A 20172-nucleotide genomic window follows, 5' to 3' on the forward strand; every position below is an offset into this window, starting at 1 on the left:
ATCAACCAAAAATGAGATGGTGAACTACTGCGTGGCTGGAAACTGTCGTTTGTCCAAGTACAAGGCAGAACCTGACAATCTGAATTTTTTTGCGGTTTCTGTCTGATCCAGTCATTCAGGAAAAATAGATGCAGTTTGTTTGCAAACAACAGATAAAATAACACGTCACGTGTACAAGTATCACAACTGCCTGTAATTAGATAATGTGACAGAGACAGAACCCAGGTGCACAAGCCATAAATCAATGTATTCTGTTTATGGTGTATAGCCTGATAGGTGTGAACTGCATGTGGTCAATGGTTAAGATTGTGTATTGCATATTGTCATTAGCAGACAGGCACGCTAACGCACAGATGTCACTTAAATGGACAGAGACAGCTTGTCACAATCAACGCATTTTTCTATGTTTCCACTGACATGTATTAAAACATCTCAGTTTACAAGCTGAGCAATGTTTAGCAATGAAATTAGTATTTCTAATGGGACACTTCCTTGAAAACTTGGTTAGAAAATCTGCATGTATTTGAAACAACATTTCCCCTCCCTCCAATTCCACAATCCTTGCTATTTCATAACAGATCTTATCTTCTTGTACTGACCTGACTGTTGAGTCACTGGATCCGGATATGATGATGTTCTCGTCATACTGAAGGCACAGCACAGATCCTGTGTGGCCTGTCAATACTTGAACACACTCCAGCGTGTTGCGGTCCCACATCTACAAACATGTCAAGCCATGTACTAGTACATAGAGATGGCCCAACCCTTACAGTACTGGGGGAACCCATAATACAATCTCCAATATACCTTTATCATTTACATGGAACAAATGTTACTCTTGATGCACGAATCTGGTTAAATTTTCATTAAATTTCTTTAACTTTACTAAGACTTAATACAGATTTATGATTTCAGTATACACATTCATTACAATTTACATACATGTACAATTGCCATGCATAAAGTTATTAAGGCATGCTAAATTGTGCATCCATTCCCCACAGCCTATATTTACAAAAGCCAGTACTGTATGAGTCTAAAGCAAAACTGCACATGAAGCACCATTTGCCAAACAGCAATTACAGCCATGATAATTAAAAGAAGAAAGCCCTTTCCACCAAGTATCAGCATACTTCCTAAGTCTTTGCTTAAAATGACAAACACAGATTCTACGTTCACAAGAAAGTAACATATCAGAACTTCATAAAAACAAAATTTACCCAATCAATCAGATATTTGACATAATCACAACTATTCTCAAATATCATAAAATCTATCTAAATCAAAAAAAAAAAAAAAAATTCAAGAAAAGGAATGGCACCTAGCTTGGAACATTGTTGATAAAACATGTTTCTTTCATTTGACAAATTGTAAATGTAAGGCATAAACTTTTTTTGTGAATTTGTATTTCTTTATAATTTTAAGTTTATTCTGTGAAGTAAAACTACATAAATACAAAGTTTAAATGCATGATGAACGCTAAGACAATTACAGAGCAAGTTTTAGGAATGTTATATCATCATCATGACCAAAGGAGCAGATAGTCAGCCATTCAACTCTGAACCAGGCAAAGCTGTCTCTATCTTTGAGTCAGGTCAGCAGGCTTAGAACACACAGGTCAGGGCTCTAGACAATGTTTTAGATAGGGAATGGCCGGTACATATTTATACAATCTTTTTTTCAAGGTTTTCAAAATGCTGGATAATTTTTCAACTGGACAGCCAGACCATCATCAAACAGACAACTTAACAATAATATGGAATCTCTTTACCAAGTAGGTTAACATTTCTTTCATAAATCTGTCAAAATTTATTAATATCACATGAGACTTATTTTTGAACAAAGAGAAAAAAAGACCTGAAGGATCTATTAGTTCCAGATCAAATAAAGCCAAGGTTTCTAAAAAACAATCCAAATACAATCCTAGATGCATAAATTCAGTAGCCAAGGCAACTACCATTCATGCCAGCTCTTTCAAAATTAGTATAATGCCTAGAAATGACATTTTAAACATGGAATGTTTTCATAAAAAGTTAACATTTGTCAAATAAAAACACTTTTGCGCATAAAAAATTCAGTCATTAGATAATTTGTAGCCAAAGCTAAATGATAGCATGTTGCTTGCGTGGTGAAAAGGGTTTCTTTTACTGCACTTACTTGAGAGAAAATAAAGCAATACACGTACATATACCTTGATAGTGTTGTCTCTCAACCCACTGATGATCTTGCTATCATCATATTGGAGACAGTACACTCCCTTGCTGGTTTCACTGCGACAATGTATCCGCTGTAATGTGTGGCGCCCTGTACGCCAGTTACTTTCTATTCTCTGAAAAACAAACATCACCTTGCATTGAAACCCAGGGAATAGAATAAAGAACATATTTGCCCGATGGTAACTATAGTCTTCAGGTGAGCTCAATGTTTAGTTCTTTCAGAAACTATGTATCATCAAGGTAATAACTCTTTTTGTGCAAGTGGTAAAGAAATAATTCAATTTCTCCCAATGATGGCACTTGTCACATATTCTTCACTGGACATATGTAAACCAACTGATTACTGTGCTAAGGAAAGACATTTAGGCCAGGCCAAGATTATTTCTTCTTTTACTGATCAACAGGTCATATTTTTTGAGGACACAATTTTCCTTGCTCAAAAAATAAAATACTAATGTTTTGATTGGGCCCAAATGCAACCTTACGAGATTTTTTTTTAAAGATTTTATTTTGGGCAACATTCACTTCATACATTGGTCAAAGTAAAATACATTTAGCATTTAGTAAGAATATTACTTTGACTAGTGATTTCAAAGGTCTAACCTGACCTTATTTAAGATTTCTTTTAACACAATTATATATATTTGTTGAATCCTCAATATCTTAATGGAACAAAAGAAAATAAATGTAAATCAAAATAAAAAATATGGACTATTTAATCAGTATTTCAGAGGGTATGATGTTAATAAGTAAAATACATTAGGCGTTATGTAGCCAAATAGTATCAAACACTAGAATAAAAAAACAACTGATTTATATGGTCCAGAAGCAGGGATGGAAAGGTATTTAACATGATACTTACATCAATATCTTGAATAATTTGCGGGTACAGACTTCTGTAAAATTTATGATCTTTTGGTGGTTCTCCAGGTTTAGGTTTGAACAAGAATTGGCACCTGTAAAAGAATACACTTTGATGTCAGTGGAATGTCATATCTAAAAGCTTTGTTTGAGGTCAAGGACAGACCTATTTAACTCAATAATGTGTGATACAGGCATGTTAACAAATTGAACTTTCTGTAAATCATAGAATGTTTCAGCTTGAAATTTGACTAACCTGTGACCTCACATTACCTGAGATCTGATCATAACTGACTAATTCTGGATGGTCTTTAATCAAAATCCCTTAACACTTCCAAATGCATGTACTTCCACGTACACATTGAATCTGACAGTGCCAGCAAAGTCACTCGCACATTAGGTATAACAAACAACAGAGCCATTCCAGCAAGTGCATTAGCCAAGCCGGATTCAGATAAGCTTGTCTTTACTTAGAATTCTTTTTGTTAAACCTATGTACGGCGATTACTGACTGCCAAAACACTGCAGTTACATCTCACAAAGCCCATTCTTACTCCTACTGGTTTACCGAACATTCTTAAACACGTATAACATGTGTTAGTTCAGCAGTGGCTGAATAATAGCTTATGACATTGCTATCAGAAAAAAAGGTGTTGGGACACCACGATGAAATTGACTGAGCAAAAGAGTGAGGGAGTACGTTTTAGTTTTACATAGCACTCAGCAACATTCAAGCTATATGGCAGTAGTCTGTAAATTATTGTGTCCAAACCAAACAATCTTGAGATCAACAGCATGAGCATCAATCTACACAACTGGGATACAATGACACATGTCAACCAAATCAGTGAGAATGTCCATCAAATCCCATTAATGCATTACTAAAGATCAATTTTAACCTGGATCTTCATAGGGTTGAGCAAATATTTTTTTCCAAACCATTTTACGACAAAAATACTGGGTATAGACATTTTTTGTCAGGTTGGTGCTCAACTTATCTTTGTTCACCAGTAACATGTCATATTTGGAACTGCATGTTCTCAGTAAAGTACAGATGTTAGTGGGGTTTTTTTTCGGTTGAGTCCCACTTGAGATTCGCATGCTCCTTTCTGATGCTCACTATGGCAACTATGTGACCTCTACCTTGAAAACAGAACATGGAGTATCAAGCCAAGCTAAGTTGTTTTGATTAAACCTTATCCCCCATCTCAAACTTATCAAAAGCACACTGACTCTTAATCTGCATGGAATCTCAGAAGCCCAGATAAGCTGTGTATCCGGGTAAAATATGCATAGAAATTGCGTCCTGCATAATACCCAATTGTGTGCCAGTTATGTACTTAAAATGTTAGACACACAAAGGTTTAAAACATTTGCGTATGGAATATACTTAGGAAAATTGCTTGCATAATGAAAAAGACACTGATTGCTATTAAGTTGTACTGTCAGTATAAGGTGAGTGACATTTTTTATGAAATTATTTCCGTTCTGATTAAGTGGGTTTTGATTGGGTATTACACAAGGCAGTACATTATGTTTGAAAGCAGAGGGTCACGGAAAATGAAATTCCCACTCCGAAGAAATCTGGTGGGTACAGTCCCTACGAAAGCCAAATCTTATCTGGAGCTCTGGAATGTTGTGGGATTCTATCGCAGAAAAATGCCCATCACTGTTAAATTTTTTTTATATTCTTCCTGTGTTTCATCTTTTCCATATTTTCAAGATCGTTCTGAGACATTTTTATGTCTAAGAAGCACTAGTCTTTTTATGTTTTTTGGATGAGCAGGCTATGTTGAATTTAAATTCTTTTCTGCGATCTGATCTTGAGATACACTGCCCAGAGGGCTATCATTATTCACACTAACGAACAATAACATTATGATTTTTCAGGAGATGACTTGGTTCTATGTGCTGCTATGGTGGTTTCACTGATAACAGGAGAGGCTTAACAGTATAAAGTTACATTATGTCAATGAATGAGCGAAAATTTATGAAATACCTCTGAAATTAAGGAAATAACTCCACAAAATACAAACAAATGAGCCTACAAAGCAGTCAGTTTGGATTCCCTGAATACATCCTGATAGCCAACCCCTCAGTCACATAATGCACTCTGTAACTCACACAGACTGTCTAGTACAAAGTCAACAACAAACAAAAGGTAACCTACCATCCTCTCCTGTCTGCGAGCCCCTTCCACAGACTATCTGTGAGCACTTTGCGTTCTATGAGTTTCTTCCACAGGTTCCCTTCTGAGATGACACGGTACCATTCCTTACACACTAGCTCTGCTGCACACAACGAGGGAGCATCTAAGTAGCCCAAGATGTTCTCTGCCACATGGTCGAGACCTTTGGCTACAAACACACATGCCACACTCTTATTATTAATCAAAAAGTAAGTGAGTGAAAGCTGAACGTTACGTTTGCAATGTTTCAGCCTTATCATGACTAAAACAAGTTGTAAATTCACCACAAATACACCAAAATTACAAAAACCTGTCAATGAAGGACAGTAAAAACAACTGTCACAGATTTTTAAGAGTAAAACTAGCATCGGTCTTTAAAATTGGACTTCAAATTTGGACAAATAGATTAAAATAGATTACAGATCACAGACAACTGAAGGGAGATCACCAAACTAGGCACCATTAGGACTTACATTATACTTGCTTCCTGCATTGACCCTAGCTGTATTTACACCATCTGTACAGCTGTTTCCAATTTAGACACATCTAGCCAAACATTAAAAGACACATATGCCTCTAATAAAAGGTTAGAGTTCGGTAAAGAGTTTAAATTTAGTTTGTGTTTGAATGTTACCAAAATTCTGAGGTGTAGTCTACCAATCCACCCTCACAATAATACCCCCACAACAATTTTCCATAAAAACTTGCATTTAGATGACTAAAGTCATAATGAAATATTATCAGAAACTGTCATTACAAATGGGATAAGACATCAAATGTGTCAAGGTGCTTATAATGGTTACACGTTACTACAGTCCATATAGTCACAATATCACAAGAATGTTTGGAAAGTCAGAAACATTTTGTTTCCATTTTGTTTCATTGTAGCATCATCATTTTCAAAGTCTCTCATATAGACCCTGAAGCAAATATAACCAAGAAAGCCCATGCAAGTCTAGAAAATGTGGCAAGTCTAGATTTCCCCTGCTTCAGGAAAATAAAAGTCTCACGGCTCCTTTTCATTTAATTTTCTTTCGCTATGAACTTTTTTCAGTACAATATGTTCATTTCAGAGACTAGCTGTTGGTCTTTCTTTTTCTACACTTGCATCAATGTGAAATGTTTGGGCATGATAAAAGTTAAAAATTTGACAGAAAAGTTACAAAATAACAAAAATCAGTGCATTTCTGGGCAGCTAATCATGTTTGCCAAGTTAACTAGTAAATTACTTAAAGACTGAAGAGCAGATCCTTTGGTTACAGATTAGAGATAACCACTACGAAACGTACAAAACATACAGTACCTGTAATCATGGTTACAGCATGAAATCGCAAGCATATGTCCAGACATGGTGCCAGTGGACCATTCTTATTTCATGCAACAAAATCCTGTATTCACTCCTTATTTGTTTTGTGCCATATTTATTTGCCAAACACATGGGAAACTGGTAAAGGTTAATACTTTAAAGCTCATCATTGCTAATAATAGATCTAAGACTTTGAACTAGACATGTCTTTTGACCAGCTGTATTGATAAGAAATGTATTTGTTGGACATTTGGCACATGTGAAGCACTGTGGTAACAGTCCATGATATAATATTTTCAATGAGAATTTCAACACAGCAATCATCAACCCTTAGATTTAACAATCATTGTAATATCTTACCAGTATAAAACAGAGAAATAGAAACACAGATTTCACATCATCTATTTTCTAACTAAAAAACAACAAAACATGACTTATTACATGTCACAAATTATCTGAACACTAATATTCTTATGATAAATAAACTGATACAATATTGGTATATCATGTTGATTCTGAAGCATTTAATATACAACCTGCCACTGAACCAAAAAAACATTACACCAAGAAACAGAGGGATTCATGTAATGACAAGGGTCATTGGAAATTTCAAACATTCATTTTCGAGATGTGTGATCATATTAGCCCATATAGCATCAACCTAAAATTCCTCATTGTCTTTGAAAATGAAAGCCTATTTCAGAACTTGGTACATAAACAAAGAAAGGCCTCTCCTCGGTAATAATTATATACATTTGAGGACATTGGACAAATATTTTTACTTACTGTAATGCATCAAATTTATCATATCAATATGAGAAAAAATATTTAGCATGATGCAAATCACAGGATGTTTCCAAAATACTGTCTGTACACGTTAAATTTTAGTGAACATGGCATTCTGACCATCTGTCGTGTTTTAACACTGAAAAATCAAGAGTGGCCCAAAACATTTTCTAACGCCAGACATTCAAAGCCACTCCTTAACAATCATGAAACTGCTTATCATGACTCAATCTCTCCATCATGCAAAAAGAAAAGTCTTGTTCCTTACCTGGAAGTGCTGTTATAAAATCCCTCTGTAGCATGGGTCTAAGGTAAGCATTAATCTGTCCATGTTGATAATGACACATCCGTGATAATAAATGTTCAACAAATGCAATTTGTTCATATTCAGTCCATTTCTCAAACTGTGTGGTACAAAGATCTCTCTCCTGTAAAAACTTCTCGGAATACTCTGGTGTCATCTTTGTGGAACTCTTCACTACAGCAGCACTCTCTGCCTGTGGAAAGGCAAAACACGGAATTATTAATTTTAATTTCTTCACTGCAAATATTTGTTTGAAACTGTGTTGACCAACACTGAAAGTCGATTTGCTGAAATTCACATTTGATGATTTGGATACCATCATGAGATTTAAGAAGTCAATTTTTCCCTCCAAGCATGACAATGTTCACTTTGCAAATACACTTGTAAAAGTCACAAGAGTCATGCAACTCATTGCAGCTGCCACGAACTAAATACTTTTCCAACTGACGGATGTGTTGCTAAACAAACACAAACAGGTGAGACGACCTCCAAAAGTGTCAACAAGTAAAGAACTCTCCCTTTCCAACAGTAACAATTGACCAGATCACAATTTATGACAAAAGACACTGTAGCCCTATATCTATAAATATCATGCTTATTCTCATGGTCAACGATGACTGTAGCTTAACTTGAATACTCTGGTCAGGGTTAACTGCAGGGATTGTCAACTTCCTTGAACACGCTCTCATGACTAAGCAGCAAAAAAACACCATTGTAATCATCAAAGCCAGCCATCTTAAAACCCTGCACATGTAAAACTTCTAAACAGAGCAAGGACTTTCACCATATGCATAATGTTGACACAATGAACAGACTTGCTGTATTCATACAACAGCTGAATCTATTACTGACACATAGGGTTGAGTAATCTCAGTGACTTAAACCTGACCTTTCTGACCAATGGTCATCTGAACCTTGACAGTTGAAAGGTGAGCCACTACCCTTTGTCCACACATGGTTCATTTGTTGCAGCCAAGAATCAACTGTATCCTCTGGTTTGTCATTCGCTGTCATGCATGACCAAGTCACCACAATGAAATTTCTTCTCTTTGCTCACAAGAGGAGAGTCTGATATTAAAATTCAAATTTTCCAAACAACAAAGGGATGATGAACATGGCTGAGATGGAAGCTAACATAATGAAGGATAGGCTTGGTGGAGATTGTAATCATCTTGTCTGTGGGTATTGATCACCTTCCTGGACCGTCAAGTTTCCTGTGTACCATCAACTACATGATTGACACATACACCATGCACGGCTAATATTTCACAGGAGAGCTCACCAGTCAATATAGATTTCATTACATGCTGTTTCTAACAGTGTTCTACATTCAAGCCTGGAATGTTGAAATCATATAACCTAGCACATTTGACTCTTAATGGTATAAATTACAACTTCAAATAACTGTCAACATAAGATCTAGACCTGTCAATGACTTTAAAGTAAGCCACAGACATGTCTGAAAGTCAATTTTCAAGGAATTCTGACATTAAGTGCCAATGCAATAACTTATTTAGTTCTTAAAAGCTGATAATTCATTAAAACATTATCCATTTTGAGAAAGTGAGTGTGTTTTATGTCGTTTTTAGTAATATCCAAGCAACATAACAGCCGGAGGAATGAGAGAAGACAACAGGGGGGAATCGAACCCGGGTTAATCGTTGTGACGAGTGAACACTTTCATAACTAGGCGATACAACTGCCTTTTATTCATTAAAAACATCATAACAATCAATCTAAAATCTTTAAAAAAGATTTATATCTAATAGAGCCTACAACATGATATAAAAATACTTATAAGACACACTTGTTTACAGCAAAAGCCGGACCAAAGCGAGTGAGTGGGAGAGTTGTTTTATGTCATCTTCAGCAATATTCCATCAAAACTATTGTCAACATGTAGCATAGCATTTCCAACCAATTTTTATCAGGAATATTGTACTGGTTGGACATTCTGGACCCATAGTCGATGATCATTAAAAATTACTTTGTAACAAGAATGTTTGCAAAGCAGAAAGTATGCACCTTAGACAAAAGTCGGATCCTTAACAAAAACTGTTTCAGTCAAGTAACAAAACTCCACTCACATATAAACCTAGCGAGGGATTTATCAAGGATTCCCATACTCAGCCTCTTTGTCATCTTTGATATGTCCAGTGTATATGTTACGATAAATCTCCACTATACCCTGGATGCATCTACAGCTTTATCAATTCTATTACATCCCGTTGCTGGCTCCGCATTCTCACATTAGCCAATTCTCACATTAGTCAATCAGCTTAGTCAATCACTTCCCTGTGCAGACAAATGATTGGATAAAAAGCCAGCCATGAGAGGTAATAAATTCATTGGGCTGAGCCAAAGATGCATCCAGTGTATACTGTTGATTTATTGGAATGTATACTCGAGATATCGAGGATATCCTTTTGTTATTGTAAACCAAAAGTCACTGTGTTCTGTAATCTGATTGGTTGAAAAACATGATCAAATGGTATTAGATTCCCAGAAACTGTAAGACTATTCACTGCGTATTTACACGTAAACAATTGTTTTGTTGTGTCATCAACAGTGGTGATGTCATTCAAACCATATTGTGACGTAAAGTTAGAATGACGTCACAAATGAGCAACTCCAGACGTTACCATGGGAACCAGCTGAAACGGCCAGCTGATGACACTTTACTGCTGTACTCATACTCGATGTAAACGAGTGCAGACAGTAAAACCCCTTTGGTTTACTTTTTTGTTTACAATGTCGATAAACATCATGTGTTGGCCAATTTCGGGGAGTTATTGAGTATTTGAAGCACGGGAATATTTCATTTGAAACCTCCGGCTGACGCCGTCGGTTCCAAATGCATTCCCGTGCTTCAAATACTCAATAACACCCGGAAATTGGCCAACACATGATGTTTATCTCCTAAGAGTAAACTGTTTACTGGTCTTGTTATTGGGGAATAAAAGACCTTCCTGCTTAGCATAGAACATTGGCTATTATCATAACTACATGAACTGGGTAATTTGCAATTCCAATCGAGGAATCTGTGCTATATGTATGGACAATGATGGCAGACTTTGGGGTGAAGATAAGCATGTGTTTCCAGTAAGCCTGGAAAAATCTAATGGCTGCAAAGAATCCACTATGATGCCAATAATACTTAACAATTATAACAGTGCCAATATCATTCAATGAACTTGTTTTGAGTAAAGCATTACCTTGGCAAATTTGATACCAAATCATTAGCTTTGTATTTGACATGTCCATCATGCAGCTTAAGGCTTAAGGTGTGGGATCTTACTTGACTGAACAATACAAGCCTTGTGTCTTGAGTCTTGTAAATGACATGCATTTAATCGATCTATGATAATGAAGCAATTACTCAGACAAATCAGACTGAAAATCAGATCAAGGACATGCTATCAACTTTCTTGTGTTTATTTCATGCTTTGATCAGAGATTGTGTCAAAATTTGCATCTTGTTAATAAACAAACTTCCAACCCATCTGCTATGAGTGACGCAGGAAGGTTTACACCACTTTTATCACTATTCTGTCAATATCATGACAGGGTACACTTGAACTGGGCATCACACGTACCAATGTGGGGAATAAAACCTGAGTCATCTACACGAAGGGAGAATGCTTTCACCATTTGTCTACCTCACCCTCCCAAGTCTGCCACGACAACTTCATGTGTCATTCTACACAGCAAGCTGATCCAACAAGGACAGCTTGTCCTAAACCATAAACCTAAGTCAGAACAATAACACCAACATTAATACACTGTTATCAGTCCAATCTGTAACACGTTCTGTGAACTTACTTTCAAAGCTATAATTTGAACTCATTGCAAATATTCATCAAACTAGACTAAAGGGGTGTTTAATTTGGGGGATTACAACTTAACACATTTTTAATGGAACAAACAGTAAATTACTCAGACTTTAACAGTGGGAGTTTACACATAAACAGTCTGGTAGTGTCTCCAGAGAAAATGTGCCACATTACTGAGCACACTATATGGGACTGTCTTGTCTGAACTTTTTGAGGCTATATACATCTTAAGTGTGAACCTTTTCCACAGTTTACTGCTCTCTCCTGGACTTCATTGGCTGCCTTTGTCTAAAGGCTCTGCATAATGTTTACGCTAATCTGGTTCAAAATATTTCCACCCGATACAAGAACTAATTAGAATATATACCATGACATCATGCATCAGTATACACCTAAACACACATCAATATCAACAGTAACATGTTAATCCAGATTCACTTTCAGGAGAAACTTTGAAAATCTGCCACTGTAAAAAGTGACTGTGACCTGAAAACACTTCGCTCTGCAGATGTCAAAGTCAGCATAAAATTTTACTCTCTCTAAAAAACCAGAATTTCACTTCCCTTCATAGAAACTGAGCCATATGTTCCTCCTGTATGGAGACTTGTGAGCATCTAATGGGGTCAGTTGCGGGAAGTGCACTTGAGGAAGTGATGATACTCATACTTGCAAATCAGCTTAATTCCCTTACCGTCACAATCTGTTACATGGGCACACATCTCAACTAGGTGTAACAGTAATTCAAGAAGGCATGTCCGGTTTCCTTACTATCCAAAACATGTTTGTACTCAGTGTAACATACCCTAAGGAACAATATCAACTGCAAGATTTTGTAAAGATCTAATCAGCTTTTTAATATCAGGATTGTTCCCTTCATTTTTTTCACCACTGTTTTTAACTGAGAGTATAAGTCTTGGACTCACTGTGCCGAAATTTAAAGACTTAGTAAAGACGTAGTATGTTTAGGGGTCTGAAGACTAAACCACTGTAAGAGCAGCGTGGGAAATTTGACTGCACTAACAGGTTATTTTCAACACAGACTGCCAGATTCTCAAATTCACCTGCCCGATGGTTGGGTTAAAATTTAGACATGAATATGAAGTTAATATATTTTTTTTCAATATTTTACAAGTTTTAATAGAATTATATAAAGTAGATTAGTATTTTCTGTGGGCAGGTACATTTTGGTTAGGGCTCACAAGTTTTACATCTAACCAGCCCATAGGTCTGCTTCAGATTTTTGGGAGCTTCATACCCTAATAAGAGTAATCACAAAGAAACAGATATATCCTATCACTCTCAGTGGGAAAATCCACTGATCAAATTCAACCATTCCACAGCACTTTTTGTACTAGAAGTTATAAATAGTGACTATATATTACAATAAAACAACTAGTATATATAAATTTCTAATAGCTTCAGACTAAAGGACTAGTATCCATGAATCTCCCTGTTGAAACACTGCCATACAATCACCGGGCAAAATGTCAACAAATCATACTGATAGCATGGTAACAAAACTTCAATCGGAATCCTGATAAATTTCTCATGTCTGATGCACAATTTTACTACCATTCTGAAAAGAAATGTTTTAAATGAAAGATTCCAGTGACTTCAGTTTTTCTCCCATTATTCTGAATCTTGAAACCACCGAAATAAAACTGGAGTAAAGACAAGGACTATTTGATTTTTATCAAACATTTAGACAGCTGTGAAAGATTAGCTGTGTAAGCTAACAGTCTGACTACTACAAAATTTAATTATTATTTTCAAATAATGTTAACACTTAATGGACTCAACAAAACATCACTGTCATGTAAGATTAAGTTATCCTTACGTGAGAGTCTTACATAAATATATAATTATCCTAAAGAGAAAACATGCAAGGACACATTATAACCGTGAAACTTTTTCAGTCTAATCATGCTCATGTTAGTGACGCAACATGAAACCCCATTATTATGTTTGCATTTCAAAACATGATTAACAGAACTTTAATAACAGGCAAAACACCTGTCATATATTTCTATTCCTTATCTTTCATATGTTTGTGGCATGAATAATCAGTTTTCAATTATCAGGAACAAAGATCTATGAGTACTGCATATGGTACCTTAATCCAACCAGTTTCAAGTTGGTACCTTAATCCAATCTTTCAAGGTTAAAACAAGTACCATTATCTACCTAATTTCAAACACTGAATGGTAATCTCAACCTCACTCAATATTACCTTCAACATAAATTGCAATCAAATCCTTCAGTCACCACAGTTTACCTGTAACCTTTCTCCTTTCAACTTCAAGTCAGACTGCTGATATCCTGACGAGTAGTCACTGACCCATGACCTAGTAAATCACCCCTGACTGACAGATATGGTTCACTCCAGGGGCAATGATGCAAAGTGTCATGGGTCATTGCCTCGGGTCAAGGGTCCAGAAAAGGTAACACTTTCTGTGGGTTATGTATTTCAACACTTTCAATGACAGTCATGATTAAGTAATCAGTGGTGATTAAGTCTTCATCATCTTCAGCACATAGGTATTTAAGATGACAAGTACAATATACCTACTAGACCTGGCATTTGAGTGCTTAAGATATTATTAAGTCAAATGTAATGGGTTCTGAACTCAGTAACCCGCATGTACACAAAGCATACATTGTAGTGTTGGCTAAAATCTCGTAACTGAATAACAGATCAATCATCAAAAATAACTGGTTAGCATCATTTGTCAAATTTTCCTGGTATGTTTGTTAATGCACTCAAAATGTAAAGGAAAAATATAGATCTTTGGTCTCTTTCTAACTGCACAAAATGTATTTGCAAATTTCACACTTTTAAGCATGACTAGTATATCCTTAAGATAAATTCAATCATGACTTATAACAAACTTCATGTCTTGCAGGGACTGGGATAGAGAACTTTGACAATGGGCCATTGTCAGGAGTGTTAGTGATTTTCTCAATTCAGAATGGGCCACTGCCCTTGTATCAAAAACAAAATTTAATGGGACCTTTCTTATTCTAATGTGCAAAATGGCCCGTGGCCCTTGCCTTTCCCAATCCCTGGTCTTGTAGTGCTTATGAAATGTAAATTTAATGACAGACGAAACGAACCTTGTGATAAATATTGTTAATGCAAACAAGTGTTCCAAATTTCTTGCGTTTGATTATGAGAAAATGCGATCAATATGCTTGGTCTTTAAGTTACTGTAAAATAACATTTCTGATTATTTGAATTAATTGGACTACCACTAATAGTAATAAATTGTCAAACATGCAAGATGATTTATGCCAACAACCAGGCTGAAGAAAAGACAGATAATTAGAAATATTGTCAACATAATTCTTTCAATGATCATCCATGTGAAACTTGTTTCACTGATAATTTTGTACATAAATTACTAGGATAGTTCTTGATCATGATCAGGACACTATTTTGCCTGTAATCAATGCCTGAATATATGACACTTGCCAGTGATGAGGAATATGCTGATTTCTTTCAGATTTCTTAGGTTTTTCTCAAATATACTACCGATGTTTATTGACAACTGATCGATAATCAGGATCATGGATCTCTACGACTTATCTCAATAGTTATGTAAAAACTACATGTATACTTCTTCATCTTATCAGTAAATTCCAAAATGTTTTGGAAAGCAATCAATGATCATAGCTGCCTTACATTCATAATAAAATTCATTAACCCTGTTTTATTAATCAAATGTTACATAGATCAATAATAATTGTCTTGATTAAGATTTTTGCCATGTCAGTTTGATCTGCAAGATAACAACCCATTGCAATTAAAGATGAACGAAACTGCAACTATCAAGATGCCAAATAAATATTGCAAAGGATAAATCTAGGACAAGAACTAGAAACGCAGGGTCATTTCACATCACAGATGTATCAACAGATGTATCAGCAGGTATCCAAACCATTCAGTGACATCAGTAATGTAAACAATACATATTGGATACATATAAAGAGCCTTGCCTTATCTATATGAGCTTGAGGTCTATCATACTTCCTATATCATGCATAAACATGCACCTAATTGTAAATGCTATGCAATACTGACTGACATACAAGGATGTACAAACCATTAAAGTCTTAAATTTTGTTTGCTTTGTGACAAGGTATTTATATAGAGACAATGGTTGACAATCTTAAATAAAACTAAAAACATCATAATAAACAAATGAATCACCATTACATACCAAAAAAATTAAAAAAATGAAACCTCGCCCCCCTACCCCGAAGAAAACCAAACAAGTAAAGTAGCAGATCCAATGAAGTGACCATCTATAAAATGAAGACAACTAAAATTAATAAAAAAAACATAACAAAACAAAACAACCCAAAGAATAAGGTTCGCAGAGAAAATTGAGATTCAATGTCAGTTTTCAATGAATTGAACAGAATCGCTGCAGCTCTTTACGACGCAAGAACTAAAATTGGAAATCGACCTCTAAAACCATAATCAATTATCAATGTCTTCTGTTGATCAATTATTGATAAATTATAGACTACAAGTATGACTTCATGAACACAAGACCAGATGCTAAGACTGCTACATGATCGCTTGTAACAAATACATGTCTTGGGACACAAGATCGCTATCCTTTCTTCTTTAGAAATGGATTAAAAAGCACTTTTAGAAAAGATACTCAAAATCATGGTGTATTTGACAAGTACTATGAATTTTGATTACTAATTTTACAGATAAGTGATACGTACATTAATTATTTGTGTGTGAGAAAATTGTGAAATGTTGAACTCAAGATCTGTGTGTCGAATTCAATGCAGAAATCAGAATAGAAAAGTATGAGTAAATGAAAAGAGTAGATGTGACAACAATAAAGTGAATTCGGTGAGAATTGAGACTTTCACAAATAGAGATGTTTTCTCGAAGTAAACACATGCAGTAAAGCAGGCATTTTGTTGACAGTCTGACCAGCCAATCAAATTGCTTATTTTGATCATGTGCCATATTCTCAGCAGTATGTTGTTTCTAGAACCATGTTTTCATAATATACTACATTTAAGTAACCTTAATCAATACTTACATACTCAAACATACAATTGAACGTGGGTCTAAATAACACATGTATCCACAGTAAAACTGTTATTACACTGCAAGTCACTACCTAAACAAGAACACTGCTCCCTCAACAAGCTATATGTAGATTTGACTTCCTGTATGTTATGGCTGTGAGCGCGATCCTACCTGGAGGTATTTACAAATCTTGGACGTGCACCAACTGACAAATAAACATTGAACTAAATTGATTTTGTTCATGTTATTCATGAAGATAGTATACAATGTTATTGATTGAAAGTTTTTTCAATTGATTATCAAAGTCTCATTGTCAAACAACATATCACATGAATGACGCTCAAAAAATATTATTTCACTATCATAAACACCAAAAGACTGATAAGAGATCTGCCTGTATGCCCTAATCCCATCAATAACCAAAATTACAAACCTACATGCATACCTAGCCATTAGTCCAGCATATAACTAGACGACTTCGCACTATACCAAGGTGTGCTCGACGTCTGGCCGGCGAGTGAATTTTCTTTGACGCACTGTGCGCTGTACAGATATGTACAGCGGTCAAAGGCGAAAATCCAGCCTGTCGACTAGAACAGGTGCACGGATTGCTAAAACAAACACTCATTTTCAAAACGGCATACTTACATCCACTAATATCCATTCACTTTACTTTATATCAGCCCTGATACAGAACCACCCCCATTTTTCACTACTTGACGGACATTTTGACTGGTTAACCAAAAAGTGGAATCGCACTAAAACGGTTAGCGATAAATTGACTGTGGTTGCGGGGAAACGAACTTAACTCATTTTTTCATCGTTTGTAGACATTTCAGGATCCCACATATCATCGCACCATTCACTGAACTCTTAAAATTACATTGATTACTCTCAAAAGAAATGAATCACTGTAAGTAATTATAATTCTACACCATCATCATAATGGCAGTGTGCATGTAGTATACATATTGGGTCTTACGAGATGACAGTTTTCACTTTCATGCACTTTGTAAAGTTGACATATTTCCAAATTAGGATTTCGTCACTGATTCATTCAAATGTTTCATTTCCTCTACGTCCTACATTTCTACACCATACAGTTCCTATCCTTCAGTAATAAAGTGGCGCCATTACGCAAGTTACATGACACTGAAAGAAGACATATTCAACAAATCGGTGAATGTATTTCCAAGACAAGAAAAACTGTATGACACACGCTCTTGGGATTGTATTTCATCAAGAATAATTTGATAGTGTTTCATATGCGGGCACATTCGCTTCAAATCCCTCTCCAAGAAGGTTAACAGGGGAGGCCCAACAATTGACTTTACAAAACTAACACAACTAAAAACGTTTTCAATTACGCTTCAGTAAATACAAGTGGGAGGTGGTTAAACGGGGACATGGTACTTGCAAGATGTCTGCTAAAGACCACACCTACAGTTTCACGAAACGAAGTAAACATCATACGTTCACATCCACACATATAGCTCTATAAACAGAACATCAAGTACCGAGAATTACTTGAGCACTAATTACGCATAACATTCTTAGATTCATATTCATACATATTACTATATAAACATAATAACTAATTATACGCATCACTGTTTGATGGAGGAAGGGTCGTATATTTACACTTAACTTGGGGCTAGCTCATCGCTAGAGGGGAGGGACATTATAGACGTTAGAGCAGGACGTCCACCAAATATTTAATAAAGTCGACTGAAATAATACGGCTCTTCCCCATACAAGAGACAGAAGTCTTCCTAAAATGTCGCATATTAGATAGCTTGGCAGTTGTCGAAAAACGTTCTGAAAATATGTGCCCAACATGTGTAAATGGCAAACATTCTAATAGATCATCAATAACACGCGTGTGTACCTTACGTATTGCAAGTGGGTATTAGAGTGAGTGGTAGAGTTTAGTTTCACTCCCCGGTGTTATATTCCAGGACTATCGAGACGGGCGACACCAGAAATGGACTTCACAAATTGGAATTCGAAGCCTGATTTTCACCACCGACTTAATCCTTAGACTTCAAACGTTATAGGAACTTCAGTCTTTATCAAGGTAGTAGCATGAGAGATGTAACACCATGCTAATGTCGTTTCTGAAAAAAACCCAAACCTTTCCCATTTGGATAATAAGAACACTATGCACACCTATTCAATACCAAAAAACATCTAGAAATGGCATTGTAGGTCTTATGACATCTCGGAACCTGAAATGTACCGTCCATAAACAATGCTATATACCACTAACGTTTCGTTTCCCCTCCCGCCTACTGCAGAGCGTCATAGTCCGTTTTCATGGATTCCGTTTTTTAAGCAGCCTCTCCTTTACATATCCACAATGGCCGGCAGTCGAGGGGATATATATGTTTCAAAACTTATCAAAAATAAAATGAGTATATTTTGTTGGAGATAAGTGTCCCGCATTTACGATGAATGTTTGTTTTAACAAAATCTGCAAAAATATCAGTCGATAGGTTGAGTTTTCAGTCTGTTTTTGCCTTAAACCGTTCCGCTCAAATTTCTTGCGGAAAGGTGCGTCAAAGAAAATGCACTCGCCGTATAAACTCGATGTAGGCCTTGGCTGGAATACGAGTTTATTCATATGAACTAACCTAGCCATATATCTACATTTAAAAACTAGAACTGGTAAAAAAAAAACACCCTAAAATCAATAAACTTATTTCAATGTTGGAATCGACTGGGCATTGACTCCATTTCTACCAAAGAAGGGAGGGGACACGGCAAGAGTCCCGCAATAGTACCCCCAATCAAAAGCCAAAATTACAGACTGAAATACATACCTCATCTTAACTTAATATACATTCAAATACAATGAACATATTTCAGTGCTATGTAGAAATGTAAAAAGAGGGGGTACGGGTAGAACTCTTTCCAAAGAATTCCTTTTTAACATCGTTAGTGCAAACACGCATGTTGGATTGGTCACCAACACGAGTCTCAAAACTGAGCTAATAAATTGTTCGAAAATACAGCTATGCTAGTTATTATTTGGGGTTTATGAAATTGATCTCGACTGACCATGTGTTTCTGAAAGCATACTAGATCAGTCAGTTTTCACAAGGTGGAGATTCACCTGTCAAAATTCCAAGTTTCACTTCCTCAAATATTTACACAGACCCCAAATGGGGCGTTGTTCATATCACATAGAGTACCGTTAACATTTATATGTGTTCATAAGAAACAACCACAGCACAGACAAGAATGTGAAGAACGTAATAATATACAGGCAGACAAAACTTGTCGATTCCATTTGACAAGCCAAGACATCTCAGAACATTCTAAAAATGGCGTCCAGAAATAACCGATTAGTGACTCTTTGTTACCGATTTATTGACCTTACCCTTTTCTCATCGGGCCTATCATCTATAGAACTACACGTTTCCATTGTTGTTTCCATAAATGACATGTTCACTATATGAAGAAAGAGAGTAGAAGGTTAGAAAATCGGGCGAAATTCAGTATCCACCCTTGCAGATTGTTCCCATATTAGGGACAGGATCTATGACGTCATGTTTCTCGTTCACGCGAGATGAATTTTTATGAAATATCGATCAATTTTCCAGATAGTCATGTTTTT

The 20172-nt window shown here is 35.9% G+C and overlaps 1 protein-coding gene across 2 annotated transcripts in view; it reads right to left on the reverse strand.

The window, feature by feature from the left end:
• LOC137265318 (F-box/WD repeat-containing protein 1A-like) overlaps positions 1–20113 on the reverse strand; it is a 29274-nt gene extending 9161 nt beyond the window's left edge. Inside the window, exons 1-6 of one of the 2 annotated variants that reach the window (XM_067800687.1) lie at positions 19936–20113; positions 7626–7854; positions 5248–5434; positions 3079–3172; positions 2192–2329; positions 600–718 (exon numbers count right to left, since the gene is read on the reverse strand). In XM_067800687.1, coding sequence (XP_067656788.1) covers positions 600–718; positions 2192–2329; positions 3079–3172; positions 5248–5434; positions 7626–7854; positions 19936–20001 — 833 coding nt within the window. In that variant the 5' untranslated portion in view covers positions 20002–20113. Of the gene's footprint in view, positions 1–599; positions 719–2185; positions 2330–3078; positions 3173–5247; positions 5435–7625; positions 7855–19935 lie in introns of both variants that reach the window. The other variant, XM_067800686.1, reaches the window with a different exon arrangement.
• Between the last annotated feature and the right edge of the window lie 59 nt (positions 20114–20172).

Source organism: Haliotis asinina, chromosome 15 (genome assembly GCF_037392515.1).
Source record: "Haliotis asinina isolate JCU_RB_2024 chromosome 15, JCU_Hal_asi_v2, whole genome shotgun sequence".
NCBI lineage: Eukaryota > Metazoa > Mollusca > Gastropoda > Lepetellida > Haliotidae > Haliotis > Haliotis asinina.